Source organism: Halichoeres trimaculatus, unplaced genomic scaffold (genome assembly GCF_033239565.1).
Source record: "Halichoeres trimaculatus isolate MK-OKI-2021-1 unplaced genomic scaffold, fHalTri1.1 fHalTri1_scaffold_9, whole genome shotgun sequence".
Lineage (NCBI taxonomy): Eukaryota > Metazoa > Chordata > Actinopteri > Labriformes > Labridae > Halichoeres > Halichoeres trimaculatus.
This window is the reverse complement of record NW_027437188.1, coordinates 30016206-30042902: the sequence shown is the minus strand read 5'-3', so window position 1 is coordinate 30042902 and position 26697 is coordinate 30016206. Positions and strand designations below refer to the sequence as shown.

The 26697-nt window shown below is 41.3% G+C and overlaps 2 protein-coding genes across 2 annotated transcripts in view; one reads left to right on the top strand and one right to left on the bottom strand.

The window, feature by feature from the left end:
* The window catches only part of foxo1a (forkhead box O1 a), a 31744-nt gene extending 12841 nt beyond the window's left edge, over positions 1 to 18903 (bottom strand). Inside the window, exon 1 of the mRNA XM_074679801.1 lies at positions 17936 to 18903. Coding sequence (XP_074535902.1) covers positions 17936 to 18574 — 639 coding nt within the window. The 5' untranslated portion in view covers positions 18575 to 18903. The remainder of the gene's footprint in view (positions 1 to 17935) is intronic.
* Positions 18904 to 20109: 1206 nt separating this feature from the next.
* On the top strand, positions 20110 to 26697 carry slc25a15a (solute carrier family 25 member 15a). Its single transcript, XM_074678991.1, has 7 exons — positions 20110 to 20474; positions 20661 to 20719; positions 21167 to 21425; positions 22526 to 22666; positions 22745 to 22920; positions 23006 to 23164; positions 26013 to 26697. The coding sequence occupies exons 2-7, from the start codon at positions 20677 to 20679 to the stop codon at positions 26132 to 26134; spliced, it is 900 nt and encodes a 299-aa protein (XP_074535092.1). The 5' UTR covers positions 20110 to 20474; positions 20661 to 20676; the 3' UTR covers positions 26135 to 26697.

The window sequence follows — 26697 nt, the reverse complement described above, 5'->3', positions numbered from 1 at the left end:
CTGATTACTTTTTTATGATCCAAAGATCAACACTTTGAATCAGCTTCAAAAAGATTTTTTCATGTTCTAAATAAATGTGTCCCCCGGGACAAAAGTGAACCTCAGGGACTGTCAGATGGGATTATCCACTTGTTCTTGATCAATGAGTTAACATGTGATTATCTACCATTAAAGCTGCTGTGAGGGGGTTTTATTTAGTTACAAACCAAAATGAAATTTCTACTTATGCCTGTTTGTGAGCTATAAAAACTAAAAAGGAACATCAGCTTGGAAGATTTTACCACTATTATGGAGTATGTTAATGTTTGAAAGAACTGGTGGGGGGTAGGTGGCATTTGGGAACTGACTTCTTTCCCATTTCCCACAGCTAAGACTCCTGCAAAGTCATACATTTGTCTTTTAATTCAAAGCAAACTGAAAGTGAATATAAATTCATGAATTTATGTTCGTCAGGGTATTGCTCTTTCAACAGGGGGCGCCAAAATTGACACAAACGCCAAGTCCCTTCTTATGAAGCTCGCCCATGGGCCGTAAAAATATGGACATCATCTCTCTCAGTGAGGTCACCACAAAAACTGCTTCCCTTGATAACTGGGTGCAGTCAAAAACTCTGTCTCCCCAGTTATTCCAGATAGGCTTTGGTCAAACTTTAACCTTATACCCAGATTCTGTGGTGATATGAGGATATTATTGGGCTGCATTGTGTTCAGGTCCTTTTTTCTCTGAAAAGTTTTCTTTTCATTACTTTCAACTAGCAGAGGTTGATTGAGAACTGTAGTTCTTGCGTCGTTATTTCGGGGGGAAATAGTAAGATATGTCAGGAAGAAGAGCCAAGAAGAAAAGGTTGAGCCAAACTGTCCATTCTACATACAGTAGATAGTCGAGCAAGCCTATAGACTGTATATAGAGTGGACAGCGTGGCTTTGCCATTTACCATTGTACAGTTTCAAAGCCAAAATACCCCCGGTCACAGTTGCCGCCACTGGCAGCCATTGTTCAGCCACAGTCTGCGCAGTAGAGGCTATGAGGGACACAGAGAGAATCTGGTGGAGCTGGGTGACATAAATAATACATATTTTTTTTCTTTGGAGAGTCTAATCTCTTCTTGGCTCTCCCTCCTGACTCATTTTACAATCCACGAAGAAAACACACAAGAACAGCAGCTGTCAATCATTGTAAAAGGTGATGTAAAGACTTGTTTTTAACCTTTTATAACTTAAAGAGGACCTGGATACAAGGCAGCCCAATATTATCTTCAAATCACCACAACAACCGGATGTGAGAAACATTTCTACGAGGTGTATTCCTTTTTTAGTTTGACCACAGCCCATCTGGAATGGCTGGGGAGATGGATTTTTTGACCTATACTGCAGCCAGCCACTAGGGGGAGCAGTTTTTGTGGTGACCTCACTTTGAGCTGGGCAAAATGACGTCCATTTTTTTTACGTCTGTGGTTGCACGCCATAAAGTTTGCTCTTGAGTGGGTGGTCCAGGTTTGAATTAAAAGAAAATTAAAAAAAGAAAATTAAAATTAAATTAATCAATCAATTAAAATAAAAAAAGCCCCCAAAAAATTAAAGAATAACATTTTTTAAAAAAGGGTTAATTTTATTCAGTCTCAGTCTTTTAACATATGTTTCATAAAATCCTTGACAAAAGACTAAAGTAGAAAATATTTTACCAAAACAAAATAATAGATGATTTGTTTATATATTCGACCGTCCACAGAGGATTTACAACTTCAAGAAAAAAACACCAATCTTACAAGTAATGAGCAGTGACTTCATGTGTTTGTTGTTTGATAAGTTATCCTCAGTATTGAGCTGATCACCTCTGACCTACTTCTGAAAGTCAATACAGCAACAGTTATGAGTGTTATGGAAATAAAACAGAGCAGAGGAAATGTAACATCTTATTTATGTCTTGAGTTTCATTAAAATAGACTGCAGATAATGCGATGATTGTTGCATAGCAGCAGGAAGTGTAACACAGCACCTCAGGTCAGGCTTGTCGGGGAAGCATCAATGTGTCACTGTTAGTTTTTGGTTTTAAATAAACCCCAGATTAAAAATAGAAAGGGACCGTAGGATATGGATCAAAGCCCTCTCCTTCCTCGTCCCCTTTTCCCCTCTTGGCCTTTTAAACTCACTCTGCGGGGGCATCATGCGCATTCACTTCACGCCACAGCTGATCGCACACTTCAGCAGCAGGAGGAAAAAAAAGGCCTCTTTCTCACCTGCTGACGTCAGCTTCCCATAATTCAATTTGGCAAAGGGATAGGAATGAGGAGGCCCGAGCACAGAGCTCTCAGTGTGGAGCTCCTTTAATTCGCTTATGAGTTCTATGAGCCCATGCAGCCGTCTATATCTTCCAGGAAAATTACCTCTTCAACATGGTCATTGTCAGATGCTGAGTTATATGAGCGTCATAAAGCGCAGATGGAGAGGCAGAAAACGCAAGTCATGCAGAAGCAAATCTGTCTGCAAATGTATTTACTGACGGCCTCTTGGCAGGATCTCCTTTTCACAATCCTCTGCAAAGAATCTGAGCGCACACACACACACACACGCACACACAGGGAGCTGAACTTGGACTCCTGAGCGGATGATGACTGGTTGAGCTTAAGATTGATCGGTCTCACAGACGCTGCAGACAAATGATAAACAGTCTGTGAGTGGTTTTGAGCGCACGGTGAGAAGCAGAAAAGCCACTGACACTCCAGGATCTTTCATCGCTCTGTGATACTGTGAGAGCAGCAGTGGAGTGGAGTGGAGTGGAGTGGAGGGGCTATTAGTGAACTTCCTGCTGCATTGTATCCACACAGGAAGAGCTGGCTGGTCCTGATACTGATCCCACCGATGCCTCTGGTTTCTGTGCAGAATGTGGCCCGGCGAGCTGCAAGGCACGCTGAAGAAAACAGCGGGTTCAAGAGCTGCAACTTCCTAATCAAAACTCTGCCATCTGACGGGGCAAAAACAAGAGGAAAAAGGAAAGAGGGGCCCGGGCCAGGTAGGCTTTTCCAGCAGGCTTACACTGGCGGATAAAGCTCTTACTGTACATCTCAGTAACAGTTCCCCACTTATGATTTGCCCTCATTATGGGGCCAAACAAACAGAACTCACAGAGCGAATAATAAGTCATCTGCTCTTTCCTCTGGTATGACCCCGTCTGACTTCTGCACAAATGGCACCAAAAGAAAAGTCAGCTGAATGAGAGCGCGAGTGACCACAAACTCCAACTCTAAACTGCACAATGATCGAGTCAAACTAGTCAGCTGAGGTTTGTGTGTTTGTTGAAAATAAACCAATCAGATTTTTGTTGTTTATCTAATTTCAGAGCACAAACAGCAGGATGAGAGGCTGATGGCTGCTAATTCAGTGAAAAACAACAAACATACAGCACGAAAAGAAAATCAAGAAGATATTAGGGCTGCAACAGCGAATCGTTAAACCGATGAAAATTGACTTGTAAATGCGCCAACAACGTTTTTCCATATCTGATGCACAGTGCTGTGTCCTTACTGTATTGGTTTGTCTTCAGTTTATTTGTCTTCTTCCTTTTTGTTGGATTATTTAGCGGTTGACAACAAGCTGAAGGTGCATTACCACCACCTACTGGACTGGAGTGTAGATTACCTGGGCTGCAGGGCTGTACGCGTCACATGTAAACAGATCAGCGTGGTGGAGTAGCCGAGCTGGCAGGTGAGGGAAACAAGTAAACACGCGAATAATGGCAGAGCCTGAGAAGCCGTTTGCTTCCAGTTTGGGAGTATTTGGCGCTGAGTGAAAGCACACAGCGTGTTAATTGCAACATTTGCAGAAATTACCTTGCATGGCTCGGCAGTACGACTGCAATGATCCAGCACTTAAAATACAAACATGTTGGGCTCATCGATGAAGAGCCGGGGAGCTCAACAGCAAGGCGAGTAGCTACAAAATCCCACAGGGAGTTCGTTAAACTAACATTAGCATTAGCGTTAGCTGCTACAGATAGTGGTAGGGCAGAAGGGGTGTACTGTTTGACCTGCAGGTGAAAAGATTGAGGACACATTTTTTATTTATTTGCCTTTTTGGCCCACTAAGTTCTTAACCTGATGACATAACAATATATTTTTCAGTTATTTTGTCCAAACTGTTGATTCTTTAAGTAAAAATGCATTCACGTCATTTGTTATACTTTATAAATGTAGCATCTGGTCAGCTTAAACTATGTCCAAATATGTTGTTTCTTTGAGCAAACAATAGTTCTCAACTAAAATAACAACGCATGTTTGGTTTTGCTATTTTTACTGTTATGCATTCTCATCCTTTTTTTTCCAATTCATCGATTAATGGTAAATATAATCGTCAGAGTAATGGATTGCTAAAATAATAAGAGGCCTTAAGTAAGAAATGAAATGTCCAACATTGGCAGGGCCATTCAGGACTTAGAAATGTAGAATATCAATACTTTTCTCATCCCAGAAAATAAACCTTGTGATTTGTCAGCTTGACCTCACAGCCTTTGAGTCACCTGACCTCAGCGGCCTGGAAAGAAACGTCTGCCTTCCGCAGAGAGCGAAGGAGCTGAAAGCTCAAGCACATTTTGTACTTTCTCTGAATGTTCACGTGTTCTCCATGACAGCTGGCTGCTTCACACACTTTTAAAATAACTTGATGTTTGGAGCAGCCACAGCTCAGTGTTCATATGCCGAGCTCTTTCTTTCTTTCTTTCTCCTCCTGTGCTCCCTGATTTCCTGAATCAGACTAAAGCAGCACGCAGCTCATGTGTGCAGACAGGGACCGGGTTGTGCTGGCTAAGCTTACCATGCTAAAATATGTGCATGTGTTGCTCCCTGCAACACAATGTGAGTCTGTAAATGCACAGAGCTGTGTCTGTGGAGCACAGTTATTTTCTGCCTCTGATCAGCAGAGCGCTGAGCTGCTGCCCGCTCCGCCCGGATAAAGATGCAGTGTGTGTGGATCACTGCTGTGTGTTTGTGAGGGGGGCGTGTCCATGGGCCAGAGCCACCACAGGGAGAGTATTCGGGGTTACATTGATATGCATGTTACCCCAATTTAACCTTTGAACACAGCTGATTTTTCCATTTATCACGGAGAATCATCTTATTCTCTTAAATCTAAAAAGATTTTAATCACAGAGATAACAAATAAACCTCTGAAAAGAACAGATGGTGCAGCTCCAAAGTGATATAAAACAATTAAATATGAAACAGACACAGCACTGTTTTTAATTCATGAAGCCAAATAATTTGGTTTCTGCTGCCCTCGTTAGATGGTGCACACGAAGCAGTGTGTATGACAAGCACATACCTGTTCTCAGGGTCTAAATTTACACACCCTGTTTTCAGGAAATTACACCAAAAAATCCTTATAAGCTGTGGTGAAGCCATTACAGTGCTTTTATCACAGAGTTGTTCTTTCCCCTGTGGGCCCATTATAAAATGGAAATAACAGGGAAAAGAAAAACAAATTAACACGTGTGATTTTTACAGAAGCAGCTCACGGGGGACTTAAAGTGAACAAACCTTCAAACAGGAAGTAGCGGGACTCGGCTTATCTTTTCACACTCTTATTAAAAAGGACATTTCGCACAGAAATTATGACTCATGACTTCAGTTTTGCTGTGTGTGAAAAAGAGTGTAAACGGAAGAAGTTACCAACGTGACGTCAACAACATGTTGGTGTATTATTGATGAGGATGTGATTAGTGGAGAAGTGCTGCCCAACAGAAAACATCCTCTATCTGCCTTATCAGCTGGGTTTAGGGCTCACGTTTCTCTGAGGGACAGTTGGCCACATGTGTGACATTATATCAGGGCACAGAGACCTGGACCTGCAGTCAAACTAGCAACAAGGATCTGGACCAAACATTGACCTGCAGAAGTCCATTTACACCACAGTATCAAACTGATTTACAGCCGAGTTCAGCAAAATAACTTTGTCTAAAGCTCATGCATTATTAATTCAACATTATTTTTACTTTTGTGGTATTTTCTTAGTGACCTTTTTTTTACCTCACTGCTTCTTTGAGGAACTACAAATCTGCATTTAGTTGTTACAAATGGAGGTGTGAAAAAATGTTGATACAGCAATATATCACGAAACTTTGACCTGTGATAAATTATCAATGTTTCAACTCTTAATATCGATATTCTGTAAAAAGAAATTTAGGGATGCACCGATATAAACATTTTGGCCGATACCGAAATCTAATATTAATATTGTTGTTATGGCAGATAACCAATATTTACCAATATTGATACTGGTAAAGAAAAAAAACAACAAAAAAAAACAATCTGAGATGATCTGTTGAGATTGCGGTGCAATCGTGAGAAAAGACGACCATGGAGAGGATCAAAGGATAGAGCGCCAAAGATGAACGTGATCAAAAAAGTACATTTTGTCTGTTTTTGGGATCAAAAACAGGAAGAGAGACATAAAAAAGGGAGAGTCCGCTCTTCTTCGGTAGTTTTGGTGTCTACATAGTCATAGAAAATAACATTCTTGAAAGATTGTTCAAGATGCTCTGAAAATGCTGGCAGCTAATGAGTGAATACTAGCTGATACTAATATGTTAAAAAATGACCAACATCAGCCAGTACTGGTATTGATACCAACTTATGTGTATCCCTAAGAAAAATTCACATTTTAGCAGAGTTGGAAGTAAAATACAACTCTGTACCTCCAATGGAGTAGATGGCGCCAGAGAGTTACTCCACTATATGTTACCCATAAACTATATAATGAATATAATCTCAAAGTATATTCAAAATATTTTATTCCTCAACCTGATAATATAAGTTTTGATGCCTTAAACATCAATGTTGTCTCTCTTTTTTGTGTCATATGCTTTGAAATTGTTTTAATTTTGACTTTTGATGGTGTAGTAGACTGATAAAATCATAGTCTTACTAGCTTTTTTACGCAATATCAGATTTTTTATGTGTAATATTAGTTACACCATTTGACATTTATCAATTTCACTAATTGACCATGTCACGCAACAATTTTTTTGCAACTAGTTAGGGAGCAGATTAGCTCTGTGGTTTAGCATGCCTCATCTGTCCTCTTCTTTCAGAAAACGCTGGTTCAGCTTCCTGCCATAACCCTTTACTGTACGTCATCCTCCTCTTGATACTCCTCCACGTTTCCTGTCTCTCTTCAGCTCCTCTTGATTAAAAAAACGGCAAAATACCCCAAATAATAACTTAGAAGGAAATAAGGCCAAGCACTGTTGGGCAAAGTTAGCAGCATGGCTGCTTTGACTGACAGGTGGGCGTGTTGTAGCAGTTTACCTGGAGGCTAAAGGCTCGTCTCAGCCTCACCTTTCTGCCTGTTATAAAATGAATGCACTTCCAAAACGATGGCTGTCATCCCTTCAGAAAATAACATCACTGAGATTAAGTCCACGATGAACAGTCTGCACACAGGGAAACACAAGCATCACTCCAGCATTTACTTTGGCTCCTCTAAACTCCAGTCTGTGCACTTATCTTGTTTTGCCAAGTGCGAGCACATTAACTCACTGCTGGAGTTCTACATTTTTGTGGCTCCGATAAGAAATAACACTGATCCATTTCCCACCAAGAGATGCTGAAAAAACGAGAGGAAACACCAAAAGAGGAAGAAGCTGAAGAATCTGGCGTCACGTTTTGTGTTACTTCCTCTGCTAATGACATCACTGCCATGCTACTGCTTTCAGAGCAGGCACTTCCTGTCAGCTACAGACTGAAATCTGCTCAGAGGGGGAGAAGTGGTAGAGGAAAAGAGGGGTAAAAAATAAAGTTACTAACTTTAATGTCAGCTAAGAAGAAATTATCAAACTTTTTTTGTTTTACCTTCATGACCTAAATCCAGTTTCCTCTCTCGTTTCTTACCTTCGAGTAAAGGTCACAGGGATGACTTGGACATGTCATGACTACTGATGGTCGATGACTCACGGCCTTACACAATGAACTCAACGATCGTGGATTATCATCATGACGACACAAATACCAGTGTCGTCAGCACGTCAAGGTTCCTCTTTTCTTCGGTATCTCTCTTGTCAATCACCCCAACCAACACATGAATGATTCATTGAGAGAAAAATGAGTCCACATGTGGTGACACGTCTAATCTGTCTGACTGGCACGACCGTGTTTCATTGAATCAAATGCAGGAACTGTGAGTGAGGCGCCAAACTGGAAGATACAGAGAGAGCTACATTTTTGTCTGTCTCAGCTATCAGTCATGGGGAAAAGATAATCACATCCTTCACTTTCCACGGAAATGTTTGCAGATTTTTTTTTTACTGTCGTGACACGAATGTTAGCTTGAAGCTAACTGCTGGTGACTTGTCCTCTTTTTTTAAAAAAAAGAAGTACGTAAGCAAAGATTTTCACCACACAATACAGACAATAGTGCTGCATAGTTGTGACACTTACTCTGACCTGAATGAAACACACCTCGGGGTGGTTCAGATTCAAACTCTTACGCACTTTAACCTTGAAATAAACTATTAGTGCCCATGACAACAGAGGAGGGGAACCTCCTATCTGACGCACTCTCATAATGTTTTTTTTTAATTTCCACCCACAGCAGCCAGCTCCAGTGAGCGCTCATGTATGTATAATGGCACATGCATTGGGGCATGTATGATTGTGTGATAATGCCGGGCCAGCCTGACAGGCACCGTGCATAATCGCTTCAGGGCGGGCGTTGCACAACAATGTGGGTCTGGGTAATGCCTGTGGTTTGGGGCCCTTAGCGGTGAGCAGTCCTGTAGAAGTGATGCTCAGTCGCTTGCCTTGCATCTACAGAAGCTTCACACTCAGTCTGTGAGAAGCTGGGACACCACTTATCTCATGTGAAGACGCACAAAGGCTTTCACTTCTCGAATAAATGATGAAATTATTCAAAAGCTAAACACCAGTTCCTCTTCTCACACAGTAACACAATGCAGGGTCTTCCTGTTAACCCACCGGGACATTTTTCAGATTTCTCAGACTGATGGGAAGTTGTGATGGCAGACAAAGCAGGAGCAGACTCTGTGAAACAAACTGCAGAGCCCAGGCGGACCCTCTGCCAAAAACAGACGATCACGTGCTCTCCCTGCTACTACCAGCCCCGCTCGGGAAAAACAAAACATTCTGACTCATCCTGAATGACTGTTTACCTGACCGTCGTTGGATGTCAGCTCTGTTTTTCTCCCTGCAGAGCGTGGGCACCTGACAGCTCTGTCCTGCTGAATGATGCACTACGCTCTGCCTGTATCACTTACACTCTGTGTAGTTAGTGGACACCACACTCCCTGAATGATCCATCCTCTGGTCTGAAGCCAGAAAGAGAACAGACAAAACAAACCTCTGGCAGGAGGGAACTGCGGTGTGTGATGCCAGCGTCTGAGGTGGGTGGAAACACCCGTGTACACATACGACCTGTTTTGTTTGAATCTGCTAAATAAAAGGAGCACTTGCTGGGATTTTCCTGGGTCTTTTCCAGTGAGATAAAAGCTCTGAGGGGGAAGTTTCCGGCTGGGGCACTGGCTGTGTTGGTAACCAGGGTTCGGCTGGGGTATCTCTTTTGACAGTGCTTTGAAAAACAGAATTTGAAAAACAAAGACAAAACAAAGATGACCTTACTGTAAAAAAGTGAGAATAAGCCTATACTGGTGAAATCAAACACAAATCAGAGTTAACTGCTTTTTTTAAGAGCCAAATATTCTCTTTTGAGTTTGATAAACAGTGGAGTCAGTACACAACACTTCTAACAATCTGAAAATGTGCAGCTCAAAGTTTCTGAGGATGTTCATTTCTGATCTAAGGTATCAAAAAGCTCATTAGTGTCTGAGCCAATGGCTGCTTGAAAGATTTATTGAAGAAAAACGGTGACTGTTCCTCAGAGGAACCACTTTCACATCAGATATCATCATTTTTATGCAGATATGGAGCAGCAGTTTGGTCTGTAAAGCAAAATGTCACAGCAAGAAGTATCCTGGTTTAAATCCCAGGCCAAGCAGGAGATGTTCTGTGTTGAATTTGAATGTTTTTCTGTCTTCCACATGTTCTTTACATCTGTAGGTTCACTTTTAATTGACTAATGCAGGTATAAGTGTGTGAATGGTTGTTTGTGTTTACATCTCAGCCCTGTAAAGGGTGTACCCCACCTCCCACCTGTGATTTTTTTGTTCTAAAATCTTTTTTTTTTCCCCAAATTAAAATCCCTCATCTTAATCTTTGTGTATGAGCCGGGCAAAAAAGTTGAGATGTCAGATCCCCTAAACAAATCCTTAAGACTGACTCACATGTGATGTGCATTTTTGGGAAAATATGATATAGTGTGTAGACATCATCATCATTATTATTCAAATTTTTTCACATGGTCTGGTGGTGAAAAGACAACTCAAAATCACAAAAAGTTGTAAATATGGCTGAATGATTTTGGAAAATAATCTAGTTGTGATTTCTTTTTTTGGACCAATATTGTGAATGCGATATAGCATGCAATTTTTTTTTTTTTTTGGGGGGGGGGGGGGGGGGGTATCTTCTGTATTATTTACTAACAAGATGCAATAAGTCATTTTACAGTATGACCAACATAACAAAGAAAACTGTCAACATATGAACAAATCTTCTTTCCTGCACTTTTTGATTGAAAAAAAAAAAGGAACACCGTGAAATTTTACAGACCTCCAGTTGTCAGAGTAAAAAAAACACAAAGACTGAAGGGAACAAGGGGCATAGCTCTGTCAGCCATAATCATTCCACTGGATGGATCTCTGTGGTTCAGTTTGTTTTTGTTTTTTTACAGAAAAACCAGCATTTTGACTTTTGCTGGTTTTAAGGAAGAACAAACACAAGTTACTATATTCCCTCCATTTAAATTGCAGCCTTTGCAATTTGAAAATTGCACTCTATTATATCGAGATGTCCGCTCAATGTGATTAATTGTTCAGCTCTACTCCTGAGTGAAGCATTTTGGCAGACAGAGCAATGACCCAACAGCATCTGAACCTGTTGGAGACAGAAGTGCAAACTTTAATGTCTCCTGGACTCAGACAGACAAGCAGACAGACGTGATCCACTGTGTGTTTAATGTGCCTCACAGCTGCCTGTCTGCCTCCTCCTGTGTTTTCTGGAGTTGCTGTTAAAGCTTTACAGTGAAACACTGACCCAGACAGCACCAGCACATGGAATCAATAACTAATACATGTTTGAGGTTGAAGTAATGTGACTTCATAGCATCAGAATGGCTGCAGCCATAAATACACACACACTCACACACACACGTGTGCCACACACAGACATAAACACCATTTGATACCCCCGCTGCGCCACACTGACCTGCTTTCCTGCCGCCTCTCATTTTATTCTGGTCTGCTGAGGTTTGAGTCAGAGATTAATAAATGTTTCTTGGTAGCGGCAGGGTCGGACAAAAACAGAGGGAGAGAGCAGGACAGAAGGAAAACATGAGGTTGTGAAATAATCGGAGGGGCTACTAGCTGCAGGCTGTTGCTCAATCAAATCAGTGTGGGCAGGAACAGTTACATCACTTGGACAGGGCAATATTTTTCACTTACATCCACAATGAGCCAAAAACACAGACACAAGTGGCTCTACCTTTGCTCTCATCTGTGGTTTATTAAATTGTTGAATAAGAGCAGAAAAAAGGACTATTCCGCAGACAAACTTTGACTGCTCTAGTCTGGATATCCATTTTCACTCTTTTTGTTGTAGATTTGTCAATTTATTAACCAACAGAATGAATTTTAATTCATTTGTAGATGTGAAAGTATTCAGTTTGTCATTCCCACTTTGGACCAGCCCCCCTCACACAGAGCAGATCAAACACTGACAGGGTTCACAGCTGCTTTTCAACACCCATGTGGTGCCAGCTCGTGTGATTCAGCACATCAAACGCTGAATGGTATGAAAAATAAAGAGGCGGGGAGGGAGGGGGATGGGGTTAAAGGAGATCCTGGATTAGGATCAGCTGTGAAGAAAAGGAAAGTTAGAATAAAGCGCCACAATAAAAAAGATATAAAAGTGTGTGCAGGAATGTTCCCTGTGCCGGCCCGTCTGTCTGTCTGCCATCCAGTCTGTGCATCTGCCAGCAGCAGGGCTTTAATTATGAGGCCCAGGTTATGTGCACACACACAATCACACGCACACACACATGCATGCACACACAGGAGAATAGCGTCCCACATATCTCTAACACAGTGCCTCACAGTTCCGCTGACTAACCAGTGGCACCAGACTTTGGCCTGCGGCTCCCTGATTCCAGTAAATGTCTTGTTATGCAACTCCTAACAAGTGTCACCCAGTCTGAACTCAGAGCTCTCCAGGTCTCTGCTGCTCCCTTTCTTTCTTTGCCCTCATCGCTTAATTTTGCTCTAAAAACCGTTAGCAGGTAGCTGGTTTTGGATTTGGCCCAGAGAAGGGGGTCGGTAACCCTTGAAACCATTAAGTGTGCCCTGCTTTGTGCAGAAGCAGCAACCAGGACTGTAGAGGCAGGCGGCGGCAGCGCAGGCAGGAAATGGGGAGGAGGGCTCCTCCAGCTCTTTGCCTGAGAAACACAGCTGCCCCTCATGTCTTGGGGCAATGCCAGGGTTCGACTCCTCGACTGCCTCAGGGGGGTGAGATGCGTGTGTGTTTGTATGTGAGTGAGAAAGAGGGAGGGTTGAAACAGGAGGAGTGCTGTTCCCTCCAGCTCCCTGTCCCACTAATACACATTCAGACTGAGAGAAACAGCCAGAGTGGGGATAAAGTACAGCCAGCTTTGAGCTCACTCAGGATTAGAAAGCTGGATTCTTAGCTTCTGTATTTCTTTAAGCTGTGTTCCTCAGTCCATGGGAACTATATTTCCCGTACTGGAACAAATACACCTTGATTATCCTCTCTCAAGATCCCTCTGGTTGGAAAGTTGAATTATCCATACGTAGGGATAGGTACCTTTCACATTTGAAACGATACGGTACTGATGTCCGGTACCTGGCAACAGGTACTCAATGGTACTGATTTTCAATACTTTTTGGGGTTTATGTGGTAAAAAAATATCAATTGGTTTAATAATCAAACTTTTTTTTTCAAATTAACATATTTATTCTTCAATATATAACCTTCCAATGCTATGTTCATGTCCAGCATGGAAAATAGCCTACTTTTCCATTTCCTCACAGCCACAAGGATACGCTTAGGTACCAAAACGTGGTACCTTTTGATTTAACGTGAATTGGTACCCGCTACTTTTGACAGAATTTGGTCAAGCCTCTAAAAGCACCTAGTTCGGTACCCATCCCTATCCAAACATGGAGCTGAACAAACAAAAACAGGGGTTCAACGTAACGATACCATATCCATAAAACTCAAGTTCAGTTCAGTTAACTTTAATGTGACATTCAAGAAGTTTTATAGGGATGGGGAAATAAATCAAAAATTGATTTAGGATTTTTTTGTCGGACAATATCAAAATTGAGATTCATTGCCAAAATCTTTTTTTTTCTTTCATATTCTTCATTTCAGTCTTTGTTTATAAACTGGATCGGAAAAAAGTTACCACTTTTCTCCAGCAGGGGGGTGAAATGTTTCTCTCTGACTCATGTGATGTGCATTTTATGGGTAAAAATATGGCTCCTGATATAGTCTGAGACATTATTAAGGCTGGGATGATACGCTATTCTTGTGATTCGATTCTATTAAAATTTTTTGGACGCCGATTCGGTTCTGCAATATTTATGATTTTTGCGATTTCTAATTTGCTTTTTCTAGACCAGACCATGGGAAAAGTCAAATGAGGATGGCAGTGTCTACAGACTATATCAGGAGCCATATCTTCCAATAAATGCACATCATGTGAGTCAGAGTGAAACATTTCACCGTCTGTGGTAACTTTTTTCCAATCAAGTTTATAAACCAAGACTGAAATGAAGATTTTGAATTTGAAAAAAGAAAAAAAAAAACTTTGGGACAAAGAATCTTGATTTTGATATTGTCCAACAAAAAAATCCTGATATATCGATTTTCAATATTTTTCTCTCACCTCTACAAAAACAAGGGGAACAACATAACAATATCATATCCATAAAACTCCAGTTTAGTTCAGTTGACTTTAATGTGACATTCAAGAAGTTTTTGGCATCAAATGAGCGAGAAAAAAACGAGTTATCCACTGAAAGATGAGCCTGATCATTAATGTGAAACACCACCAGCTCAGGAAGCTGTTAGGATGAGGCAGAGATGTAGAGCTCTCGAGCCTCTCCTCTACACTGTACCTCTACGAGGGTTTGCAGTCAATGGGTACATGTACATGGTAATGACCCTCGTGTCCCTTTCTCTCCAATCTGCTCTGACCTGCGTGTTAGTCTGCTCCGGCACAGTTTGTTTGGAGCTCCGTGGGAGTGTTTACCAGCGTAGGCCGAGGAATTCCAGGTCAAGAGAGCGCCGCGTACAGAGAAAACCTACCAGAGGATCGATCTTGGTACTGACATCAAAGAGCACCTGAACTACCCAACTTCACGAGCTGAGACCAAATATTTATCCAGCAGTGACGTACGTGTAGTAGAGGAATATAAGAGAGAACAGATTTCTGGCAGGTTTTAAAAGAAGTGTGCGCAATTACTATATATGGATGCTGTGTTAATGCATGAGTAATTCATATAGCGCCACATAGACAGTGCAACAGTTGAAGTTTATATATATATATGAGAACCATTTTAAAAAGTCAGCTTAATGGTTATTTCAGATAAACAAGCAGCTTTCCATAGAGATTTGGTGACACATAATTTGTGCCATCTGTTCCTCTTTCCGTTGGACGGCATCCTGATCCAGAGCCAGAGTCCAGTCCACTCACAGAGCTCCTCCAAGCTGGTCCCACCCGGCACAACTGTCCTCAGATCTCACACAGTCGCAGACGGCCTGAGAAGTGTGGAGGCCGTCATGACTCAGATCAGACACGACCAACTGTGGAGGATCGGCAGCGACGAAAAGCGAGCTGGGCCTCAAACAATTACAGAGCAGACGGCCTTAATCATAGATTAATGAAAACTTCATGCGCTGCGGCCGGTTCACGTCAGGTGAACCTCGTCTACTCCAGGAGAAATGATCCCTTCTTAACTTTCACTGAACCTTGACTGAATTACTTAGATCATTTAGATGCTGAATGGCTAGTGTTGTAGGGAAAAAAGGTGTCTTACAAAAAGTGGAACAACAAAGATCAGAGACGACATATGCCTCACTTTTTCTGCCTTCATCGGACAAAAAAAAAAAGTAAAGTGAGATCATCACTGAAAAAGCTTCCAGTCAAACATGAAATAAGGAGAATCTAAGATCTAAACCCTGATGAAATGGTTAAACTGAATGGAGTTACACAGTGTAAGTCAAAAGGCCACTGAAGAATAAGAATCACACAAAAAGCACACAGCTGGGTGTAAAATTTCCACTCCACATTGTCATCTTTCCTCAGCTCGGCCCTGTGGCTCATAAGTAAGCTGGCTCTGAGGAGACAATGTGCGATGGCCCCCCCTGCGCAAAACCGAGGGGAGCTCTATGAATAACTCCCCTCGCAGCAGTGAATGGCACTTTGCTTTCCCACAGTATTACTCAGTCTACACCCCCAACATGGCAGGATAAGCAGCGAGCCCGGGCGGCGGCTGAGCTCGCCCCTCCAAGCCGCCAATCACGCTGTGACTGTTGAACAGACGGAAAAACACAGAGAAAATTCACTGTGTATTTGAGCGCATTAACGAGGACGCATAGACACGTCCACGGCTCTATCAGTGTGTCTCTGCGTCCTGCTTTACTGGATGTAAATGATCTACTGTTATGGACGAAGCCGGATAACTCTGCTGTAAAATAACTTTGTAATTACAGAGTAACCAGCGAGAAAGTGTCAACCACAGCGGTGTTTCATGAAGTGCAGCTACTACAGCTGACACACCCCTGTGTTACCTCACTTTAAAGTGAAAGATATTAACTGCTGGGGTGGTTAATATTTAAACCACCAACACTCTTATTTTTTAACCACACACAGTCTCCATGAGACTGTACGTCCTTAAGGAGATAGGATCGGCCAATAAAAGCCATTCACAGGTAATAGGATGACGAGGTGAGCATCCATGGTGGATGAAGTTGTAGTGTATTGATTATTTACATAAAATCACAGAAGAGCTTTCTGGCTGCTTTGGCAAAACCATACTGAGACAAAACTGTTACACAATCCAAAAACAATTAAAAAATATATGCTTTTTACGAGAAAAAGGGTATTTTTTCCTCTCCAAAAATGTTGTGCAACTCCAAACTCCCATTCTCTCAGGATGCGATCCCCGTTAGCCGCCACAGAGCTCCTTAAAATTTGTTTCTTTCCACTGTTTTCACACCTCACCACAGGTGAAAATACAATTTGGGGTGCCGTGTGTTACCCGCTGCACTTCCTTGATCTGCACTTTTGCACTCTCTGCCCAAAATGATTCAAGAAGAGAGCAAATTGAGAGATGAGGAAAACACATTTTAGCATGGCACAGTGGTGTAAAGAGGTAAGTGCTGAGGCTTTTCATGTACATGTTTGATAAACAGATGAGAGAAAAAGTGGATTTCCATTTAAGGAGCAAACCTTCTTGGACAATATCACCACCCCTAGCAACACATGTGCCCAGCCCCGGCTCTGTTTACTGTGTGTATTTCACCACACTGAAGGGGTTTTTCCACTCTCATATGATCTGACTCACTGGACTACATTCGACAGCTCAACATGAGTTTGTGCTTTTTCGTAAACACTGTGGTCAAACATATGAATATGGACCATTTGAGTTTGGTCAGCTCTGAAGGCAAAAACATGAAAGTTATGATCCGGACTCTTTTTTTTTTTCTTTACATATCCGTCTGCAAAATTCAAAACAAGCCGGAGCCTCTCACTGGCACTGCCATTTTTTGTCACAGCTCAAACATGAGGTTCACCTCTGATGGGAGGGGGAAAAGCTGCTTTAAACTTCTGCAGTGATCCAGATGGACTATCACAGAGGGAAGCCGTAATAAATCTCTCTTTATGTGACTACAGGCTCAGTATGAATTCCCGCTGGGAGAGTAGACTGTCATTAATTTATTGTCAGACAGCAGTGAAACTATGCGTCTCCAAAAGGACGTTTACGCCCTTCAATAGTGTTCAATGGGAGGGCCTGTCACACCACATCAGAAAATTTAAGTCTCCTCTTGTGTAATGTTTTGGACAGTCTCCAGGGCACATGAATGCTTCTGATATCTCCTTACAACATGGATTAAACACAGCTCCATTCAAAGCGCACGATCTAATATGGAAAACTGTGATTCAGCTTGAAAAGTTTGTCATAAATTCTCAAACAGCAGCAAGAGAGAGGAGTCTGCTAAGCCAGGACTGACAGCATTTTTGAAGAGCACGCTGAGGGAAGAAATAAGCAAAGAGAGAAAAACCCCTGTTGAGTCAGCAGACTCGTATAAATCACATACTGCAGAGAGAAGTCAGATGACTGAGTAAGGTCATGGTAGCAATTGGCCAGATGGATGACAATGGTTACACAAGACTATGAATGGGAGCAAATGATAAACTATGTTAACAGCTGCCTGACTTCATGCAAACTCTCCAGTCAGTGAAGAAAAGAACGAGAAGTGACTTGTAATAACCGTAGAAAAACAGATATAAAGATGGGGATAAGATAATGAATGATCCTGACCAAATGTATGAAGCAGTGACAATGAAGTGTCTATTGAGGTCCCTGCAAGAATATGACAGTGATACCACAGTAGATAAGACATGGTTTGAAGCACAGAGAGCCACCCTGCAGCCACTGTTCATCACCACAGACATGTCTGAAAACTTTGTTCAGGAAATTGCACAGTCTCATCAGCAGCACTAAGTCACAGCCACACGCAACATCTCTGTGAACACATGGGGAAAAGTAGCAAAAGAGTCAAAAACAAACGTACCTTCCATCCTGCAGAGCTGTTGCTGTCTCCCTTGTCCTTGAAATAAGGCACACTCTTCACCATCCAGTCATAGATCTGAGACAGAGTCAGTCTGTTCTCAGGAGAACTTTCGATAGCTTTGGTAATGAGGTCTGCATATGACATATTCCCCCATGCGTTCCGCCGGGAGGAGCTGCTCTTCCTCTGGGCAGCGGCGGCTGCTGCGGCCGCCGAGGAGGACGAGCCAACCGGGGAGGAGAGCAGAGGCACCTGCTGCTGCTGCTGCTGCTGCTGCTGTGGCTGATGGTGGTGATGCGGGAGTTGCGGGTTCGGCTGTTGCTGATGCTGATGTTGCTGCTGATGTTGCTGTGGAGGTTGCTGGTGGACGCAGTTCTCCTGACACTGGAAATCAGTGCACAGGATGACGGGCTTCTGCTCCGTGAAGTCTTCGGTCTCCTCCAGCAGGCTCAGGTTGTTGATGAAGTCGTTGTTACCGGTGGGCTCCTGCTTGACTGAGGGCACAGGGGAGGACGTGTTGGAGTCGCCTGGGTTGATGAACTCCGGTCGGGGCAAGGGCCAAGTGCACGACCGGGGCCGCGAAAGTGGCTCAAAATCTGGGTCAATTTCCACCAGGTGTGGCTGCTGAGCCGCTTCCGCCATGGTCAAAATGTGACGGAGCGGAGGGTTAAAATGTCATGTAAATGTTACGAACCTGAAAAGTCGCTGCTTCGCCTTTGAAATGAGCGCGAACACGAGATAAATCAGTCCGGGTAAACAGAGCACCGCCTGGGCGTAAAGTCTGCGCTGGAAGTCACATCCCAAGCCGGTAAAAAAGTGTGTAAACAGTCATGAAAACCACGTTTCTAAGAAAGCGTTTCGTGCAATAAAAAGTTGTTTAAAGTGAGTTGCCCACAGGTTTGTTGTTGTTATCCTGTCGTAGATGTTCCGTCCCTCCGTCCAGCCTGTTGACTCTCTGTGTTGTAAGGCATGTGAGGACTTACTGGAACTATCATTTGTCAGCTGACACCGCCCACATTTGATTGACATGTAGTGAGAGCCAATGACTGGCAGAGAAAGAGTTGGATGAAAAAATGGTCCTTGTTTTCATTCTTTGGTCTAGTAAACATCTGAGAAGACCGAAAAACGAACTTTCATACGTCTCTCTCTTACTTAACTTGTTTACACTAGACGTTAATGTTATATATGGGAGGCCTGCTATTTTTGACAAACAGAAAAATCAAACATTTTATTTTCTCTAAATTAGGTGTTTGTGAATAAAATAATATTAAAAGAAACTTCTAATACAGGATTCACTTTTGTGGATTACAGTTTTTCTAATTAATTTTATCATTTTTTTTTCTCAGAGGTAGAAAGTAATTTGTATGCAATGCAGCTTATATTTAAAATTTAAACACCATCCGGTAAATACTTCCCCTTCAGAGAAATGTGTAACATATCCGAGTGTACCATTCACCTAAATAATTTACCCTTTGGATGAAAGTTCACAATGAAAAGATATGAATAGCAGTCGGGTGGATAGATAAGGATAGGACAGGTTGGTCCTCCACAGAGCTGTATCTGTTTTCTGCTGCTCTTAGTGGTTTGGACTGGAATCTCTTTGACAACACGAGGCAGTCTAAAGACTTTACTGCCATCTTGTGGTTGTTTTCTAGTGTTACAACTGGAGAGAGCTAGTTTTGTTTCATCTCTTCCGCATTATTTCGTCAACAAGTGAGAAAAACTGTTACCACATTAAAACGCATGACATGACTGATATTTTTCATTTATGTACCAAAACATTGTATTTCACAGAAAATGATTGGATTTTAATAAAATGTGTAAAAAATAAAAATAAAAAAAAATTTTAGTGAAAGACAAAGCAACATATATTTAGAGACAGTCAGTTTACAATTTCCGGATCATTTAAAAATAAATAAAATTTAGGATATATCCTCTGCTTTGTAAGCAGATGTCAGTCGATTTAGCTATACAAAAGTGATACTACAAGTAGAAGCTGCGCAGAACTGATCGATGCCACTCTCAAATTATAATCTTACTCATCATACATTCATTTAAAACAGGCTTTTGTGTGAAATGTTTCCTGTACCGTCGGGGCTTCCTTTGTTCAGCTTGATAAAAACAAAGTGGCAGCTGTGCGCCCCAGGTGCGTAAAGTGCGCGCCCTATAGCATTCCGAGAACGGAAGACTTGCTGCAATCCGCAATCTTATTTCATAAGACGTTACAAGGAAAACGGAAGTACAGTACAGGGAGTACCTTGAACCATGTGTATGGCAGGAATAAAAGAGTGTTTCGTCTATTTTTACTTGTTCCGCAAAAAAAATCAAGTTTCACTCTGAGAAATTGAGATGCTCATTCGGAAACTTATTACGTGGCAAGGATGTAGGCGAGTCCGTGTTTGTGAAGATACAGATAAGTTAGTTCTCTCAAGTGGCAGCCTAGCCAAGTGTGACAGCCCGCTGAACAATTTATGTCTTTAGTTTCTGTTTGTGAACAGACAGGACGTGCATGCAAAGGACAAGAAGAGTCACACAATAACCGGTAAGCATGAAGTGGATCTGAATCCCACAGAATAACTTGTTTTTTATTCTGTTTTGTAATGTCATTTTATTTATTGTTCTGTGTTCACTTTTCACCAGAACTTTTACTTGATGATTTTAGTCTGTTGCTTAGTTTTGGTTTTGTTATCTGATTTTACTCTTTTTGTGTTGTCTTCATATTTTACAGCATGTTCTAAATCAATATGTCAGTCCAGGCAATCATTGACTTCTCAGCTGGAGCAATAGGTAAGTAAAACATGAATTAGTAAGGTGTTATTTTCTTTATTCCTACTCTTTATCCACTCAAGTAAAAGTATGCCTCTTCATTTTTCTTGAAGGAAAATACCCCGTCACATTTCTTTTAGTTTGTCAGAGAGGTCTTACTGTAAAGCTGTTTGTGTGAAAGTCTTGCTGAGTGGCACTTCCCTTCAGTTTACAGTAAGAGAAAGGGTTCTCAAGAAGTCATGAGGTCAGTGGTAGGCCACATTTATTGATGTAAAAAGTTCTAACAACTCTTAAAAAAACTTCTCTGAATGCAGTTCTGGAGTTCGACCAGCTCTGGTTTTGTGTTTTGTAGTAATGTAATTAAATATTGAATATGAAAATAAAACTGCTTTCTGATCTCTGGTCACTTAAGAGTCACTACAGTTTGGTTTCTGTTTTTGAGTCTCATCTGTTTTAATCCCTCCTCAGGTGGGACAGCATGTGTGCTGAGTGGTCAGCCGTTCGACACCACAAAGGTGAAGATGCAGACATTCCCCAACGTGTACCGTGGCTTCATCCACTGCTTCACCTCCACCTTTAGGACAGTAGGGGTGCGGGGTCTCTACAAAGGCACGACCCCAGCACTCATCGCCAACATCAGCGAGAACGCCGTGCTCTTCCTGAGTTATGGTCTCTGCCAAGATGTGGTCCGCTTCGTGTGCAAGATGGAGAAAGGGTCCAATCTCAGGTTTGAGGCCTCTAAATTTTGACATATCCGTTTGGTGACATGATGAATGTTTCTATGAACTGGGACTAAAACTCTTTGGCAGTCTCAGTCCAACTTCTTGGAAATGACATGACGTTTCCACCCTTCTGCTTGACATTTGATCTTTTCAGCCTTGATCTCCTCCTTGCTTCAATTATTTCCTCCTCAAGAATAAGTTCCTCTTTTTACACTCTGTCCACTGTGGGCATACCTTTATTTTAACTGTAGAAGTAATATTTTAATCTTTTGGGGGGAGAATTTTAAGTATCAAACTATTTAAGGCTGTTTTGAATCAATTTTGCTTTTTAAATCAGACTCAAATTTATTAAAAATGGGTCAAAATTTATCACAATGCAACAAATATTCAAGCTGCTGTAGTGAGAAGCACAATGAGAATTTTGAGAGTATTGGTTTGGTTTCAAAGTTTAGGAAAGTCAAAGCTATTTACTAGATTTCTATTCTTTCTGTATGTTTCTTTTATTATTCTAAAGTTCTTATATTCCACATTTTCGAAGATCGCATGTGGCACTTTTGCTTCCTCATTTTGCTCGTTTTAGAAGATGCTGTGGCTGTCTTACAATTGATCAGCTGCTGGGTGAAGCTCTTCCTTTTAAAAAGTGAAATTTAAGTCCAGTGATCAGTTTCAAAATCCAAAACAAGCCAATATGTAATGCAGGCAAAAAATATGAAAATAATACTAGATGAAAACTAAACAAGTAATGATGGTAGAACCAAGGTGAAAAAGATGAACATGACAGTAAAAAGTGACGGTCAAAAAAAAAATCCTGACTCTTAGATTTTGCTTTGCCTTTGTTCTAATTCCCGCCACCATTTAAATAAGTAAAAAAAAAAAAGAATAATCCCCACCCATGGATAGATTCAGAGCAACGATGTCTTCAAAGTGACGACATCATCTAAACTGCAAAGTAAAAAAAAACAGCTAAATATGTTTTAGCTTCTACAGTAGTTTTCATGTTCTTGACTTAAACGTGAACATCCTGGTCTGAATTTTCTAGACTCATTCATTTTCTGTTTCACACTCAAACCTTATGTTGTGTATCTGTGTTTCTGCTCTTCATCAGTGACATCCAGAAGGCCTCTTCAGGCTCTCTGGCTTCTATCTTCTCTGCCATGGCCATTTGCCCCACCGAGCTGGTGAAGTGCCGCCTGCAGGCCATGCATGAGATGGAAAGAAGCGGGAAAGTGGCGAGCGGACAGAGGAGGTTTGTGTGGGCGCAGAGAGACACTTCAGTGTTCGGAAGGTGTGAAGTAAAGTGACTTACGTGTGATTGTGTTTTCAGCACCGTGTGGACTGTTGTAAAGACAGTGCTGAAGAATAACGGTCCCCTCGGTTTCTACCAAGGACTCTCGTCAACCATTGTGAGGGAGATACCGGGTTACTTCTGCTTTTTTGGAGCCTATGAGCTGTGTCGCTCTAAATTTGCGCAATACATGGGCACAGACAAAGAGAGTATAGGTATGGTTGTATCTTTTCACATCATAACTCAATGACACAGTTTTATACGAAAGGGGCGTCTCACAAACGCTCTTTATCTTTGCAGGGATTCTTCCTCTGATGTTCAGTGGTGGGTTTGGGGGAGCCTGTCTCTGGATGGTGGTCTATCCCATAGACTGTGTGAAGTCTAGGATCCAGGTTCACTCTTTGGCTGGAAGACAAGAGGGCTTCAGGAAGACCTTCTTGGGAATCATACGCGCAGAAGGTAAGAGTTGAACATTAGATTTACGTTGAAACATCCCGACATAAGTTTGGTTGTGGCTCAGTAAAAAATGCTGTTTTTTAAGTTTTTACTTAGAGATCATGTTTGAGAAAACAGTTTAAAGGAGAGCTATAGTGTAAAGTATTAGTGGACATTTCTTTTGTTTAAGAGAGGAAAGTGTCCACAAGACTCAAATCTCTTCACCGTCTTCCTTACCTGTGTGAAAAATTATGACAAAGATGACCTCTGAGGAGACACATACTGTTATATAAGTTCGTTTTTAAAAAGAGGAATGCACCAACATAGGCCTTGGCTGTTTGGCTGTTTTACTACTCTCGCAGTGCCTTCTATTTTGGGCAAAATTCAGTCTGTAGTAGACAGTATGCGAAAACTTGCAGAATCTGCAGTATGCTAAAAATCCTTGGATGTCCTACTGATCCAGCAAAATTTCTCAGTGTGCAGTGGACCAGTCTACCTGGCATTCTGTTTCCCACAATGCACAGTGCTAACCCTGTTTGTCTATACGGCTGGCAGTTTTTTGCTGAATTACCGCCATCTACTGGAATGAGCCGGCACTATAACTAAAACATAACATCATTAACGTGAGACGGTTGAAATGATGTTAAAGAAATGCAAGTAAATCTTGTTACTTCCTGTTATAAAAAGCCCATATAAACCACTAATACACTTCCAGATTTATTATGAACAAGTGAAAAATTTCTTAGAATAGAATAGAATAGAAAATTCTTTATTTATTCCAAGGGGAAATTCAGGATGAGTAACAGCAGCAATGTCTGTGAAAAGCATAATGCTACTCTGCCTACTCTGGTATTCCCTCTGTTGCTGGGTTAGCAGTGCTAGCTTGTCCATCTTATTGGAGATAGATCTTATGTTCCCAAAAACGATAGATGGAAGAACAGGTCAATGTTGTCACTTCTTAGATTTCACCTCGATACCAGCATGTCTTCCTCACCTCCTCCTCACCTTGTGGAGAAACATCAGGCCTTGCACCAGTTAGCATTGACATGCTACACACTGCTAACAGCTGATTTCACATGTAAACAATGCCACCATGGTTACATGTAGGATCTCCAGACAAACACAGGAGCAAAAATAGTTTAAAAAAAATAAAATAACTGAATACAAAACCAGTTTGGTGTCCACGTCCAGTAAGTCTTTAAAGCAAGACTATCAAAAAACTTTAAAGTAAACAAAACTTTAAAGTAAGTCTGTAAGTCTATTTTAAACCAGTTTGGTGCAAGATTAAAAATCAAATATGATGACTCAGCCATGATGTGATTAACAAAATAACTGAAAAGCCAAGATCTATTCAAAGTTTGTATTGTGCATTTATAATGAAGGCAAAATAAAATCCATCACCTTTAGCTCCATTTCCTAAAACTGAAAACCAGAGTAGTTTGCTACAAAACAGACCCAACAGAATAGTCAGACAGGAAGTTTGGAAAACAGACCTTTTCTCCTGTTTTCTAACTTACTTTTGAAGATCTGATAGTACAATGTGCTACTGAGAGCCACTGAGTACAGTTTTTTTATAGAGAAGGCAGTGTTTAATCAGCTAACACTGAAGCTGACACATCAAACTTTGTACAAGTGGAAACACGACTGATCAAGTCATCCGTATGGTCAAATATTTGAAGACGTGTCAAACTTATTAATAATGATGCTGTGATTGAAATGCCAATATGCACTAACAGATAACAGAACACCAAGCTAGGCTTCATTTTGAATTAAGAGGTGACTGTTCAGAGTTTGAAAAGTTCAAATATTTGTCTGCTGCTTCAGTGAATCAAGCTGAGAAGGCGGTTTAACTGGAAATGTGTCAGTTTGAATGTAAACAGTGTAGACTGTGTTCAAGCATATACACTTGGTTATGCATCAGTTCAGGCTAAATGTCACATTTTTTGGAACAAACAGGAGGAAGAACAATCAATAGAAGAACATGGAGTATGACATGACATGACAGATGAGACAAACTAACAAAGACAGAAGGAAACACAGACACAAAGGGAGAAAGAACTACAAAGTAAAACAGGAAACAAAAAAGACTTAACATGGAAACACACACAGACGGAATACAAGAAAAAGACAACAAAGAGGAAATCAGAACACTCACACAGTACGGTCAGGAAAACACATGATGCTGAGGTTTTCAGGGGAAATCAGGTCATCCAAGTTTCAGCGATTGGGAGGAGGAAAATATAAGAAAGCACATTTAAAATCTGTATTAGCATGACAGTTTGTAAAGTATTAGATTATTTGATATCAAATGTGATTACTCTGTCGTATTAACTACATATAAAGAATAAAAGCATCTATTTATCAAATTAGCTGGTTAATAATTTCATTTTGCTATCACACCCAGATCATAGAAATACAGCTCACAGGTTTCTAAGGTTTCCACAGAGCAGACAGAAGATTGGTATAATACTCGAGGTAACAAATACAAGTAGTCAGACCTTCTTTTACGCATTTGGTTGAATTTAACTCCACAGCTTGTCTTTGTGTGTTTGTGAACTGAGTCACAGGACGCACCATCTGCACCATCTGTTGGCACGATGAGGAGTTACAGACACAGAATAACTCAGACTCACACTGAATGTATCAGGTCTAATGTATGAGGAATGTCTTTAAAAGGGAATAATTAGCCCTGTTGAGAGGATAATTAACATAAAGCTTGGGAAAACTATCCTACAGTTAACCCCTGAATGAACCACAGCCAGCCTGACATCCACACAGTGTGCATTGTGTAGTAAATCAGCTCGAGGTGCAGGCCTGACTCATCCATGGGAACAATGTATGTAGCTGTTTAACTCTCTGTTTTTTCCCTCAGGGGTCACTGCTCTGTACTCCGGCCTGACTCCCACCATGATTCGCACTTTCCCCGCCAACGGAGCCCTCTTCCTGGCTTATGAAGCCAGCCGCAAGTTCATGATGGATAAAGCGGGAGCCTGAGGTGGATGTTTACACTTGAAACTACTGTACTTTAAAAAATGAGGCTTTAAAGTTTTCCTGCTGGAAGTTTTATCTGATTTTGTTGTCAGCTGAACTTGTGCTGATATTAATGTTTGTAATTGAGCTGTGTTAAACTATTCCTCTGCACTCCATTGTCTACAGTTGTATTAAAGGGCCTGTAAGAAGTTTGAAAGTGATCTTGAAAAAGTCTCTCTTCTAGATATAGGCCTATGCCTGATCGTAATCCTCACCTTAAAATGAGATTATCAGCACCAATATTACTGGTTACAGGTTATTTTAAATTGCCACTTCTTAGCTTCCAGTTGAGGTTGACCATGACCGGTTTGATCTATGGCCCGTCTAGGTTTCTATGACAACACCAAGCTGGCTGACGAAGTTTAGTAGTGAGAAGAGATAAAACACATAGATCTGTGTTTTTCTATGCTAAAAACAATTTCTATGACTAATTTTGTAGTAATGATGGACACAGGAGCCTAACTGTCAGACAGAAAAAGGACAGAAAAGCAGAAGAAAGCTAATTAGCCTTTAGCTCCGCCTGTATC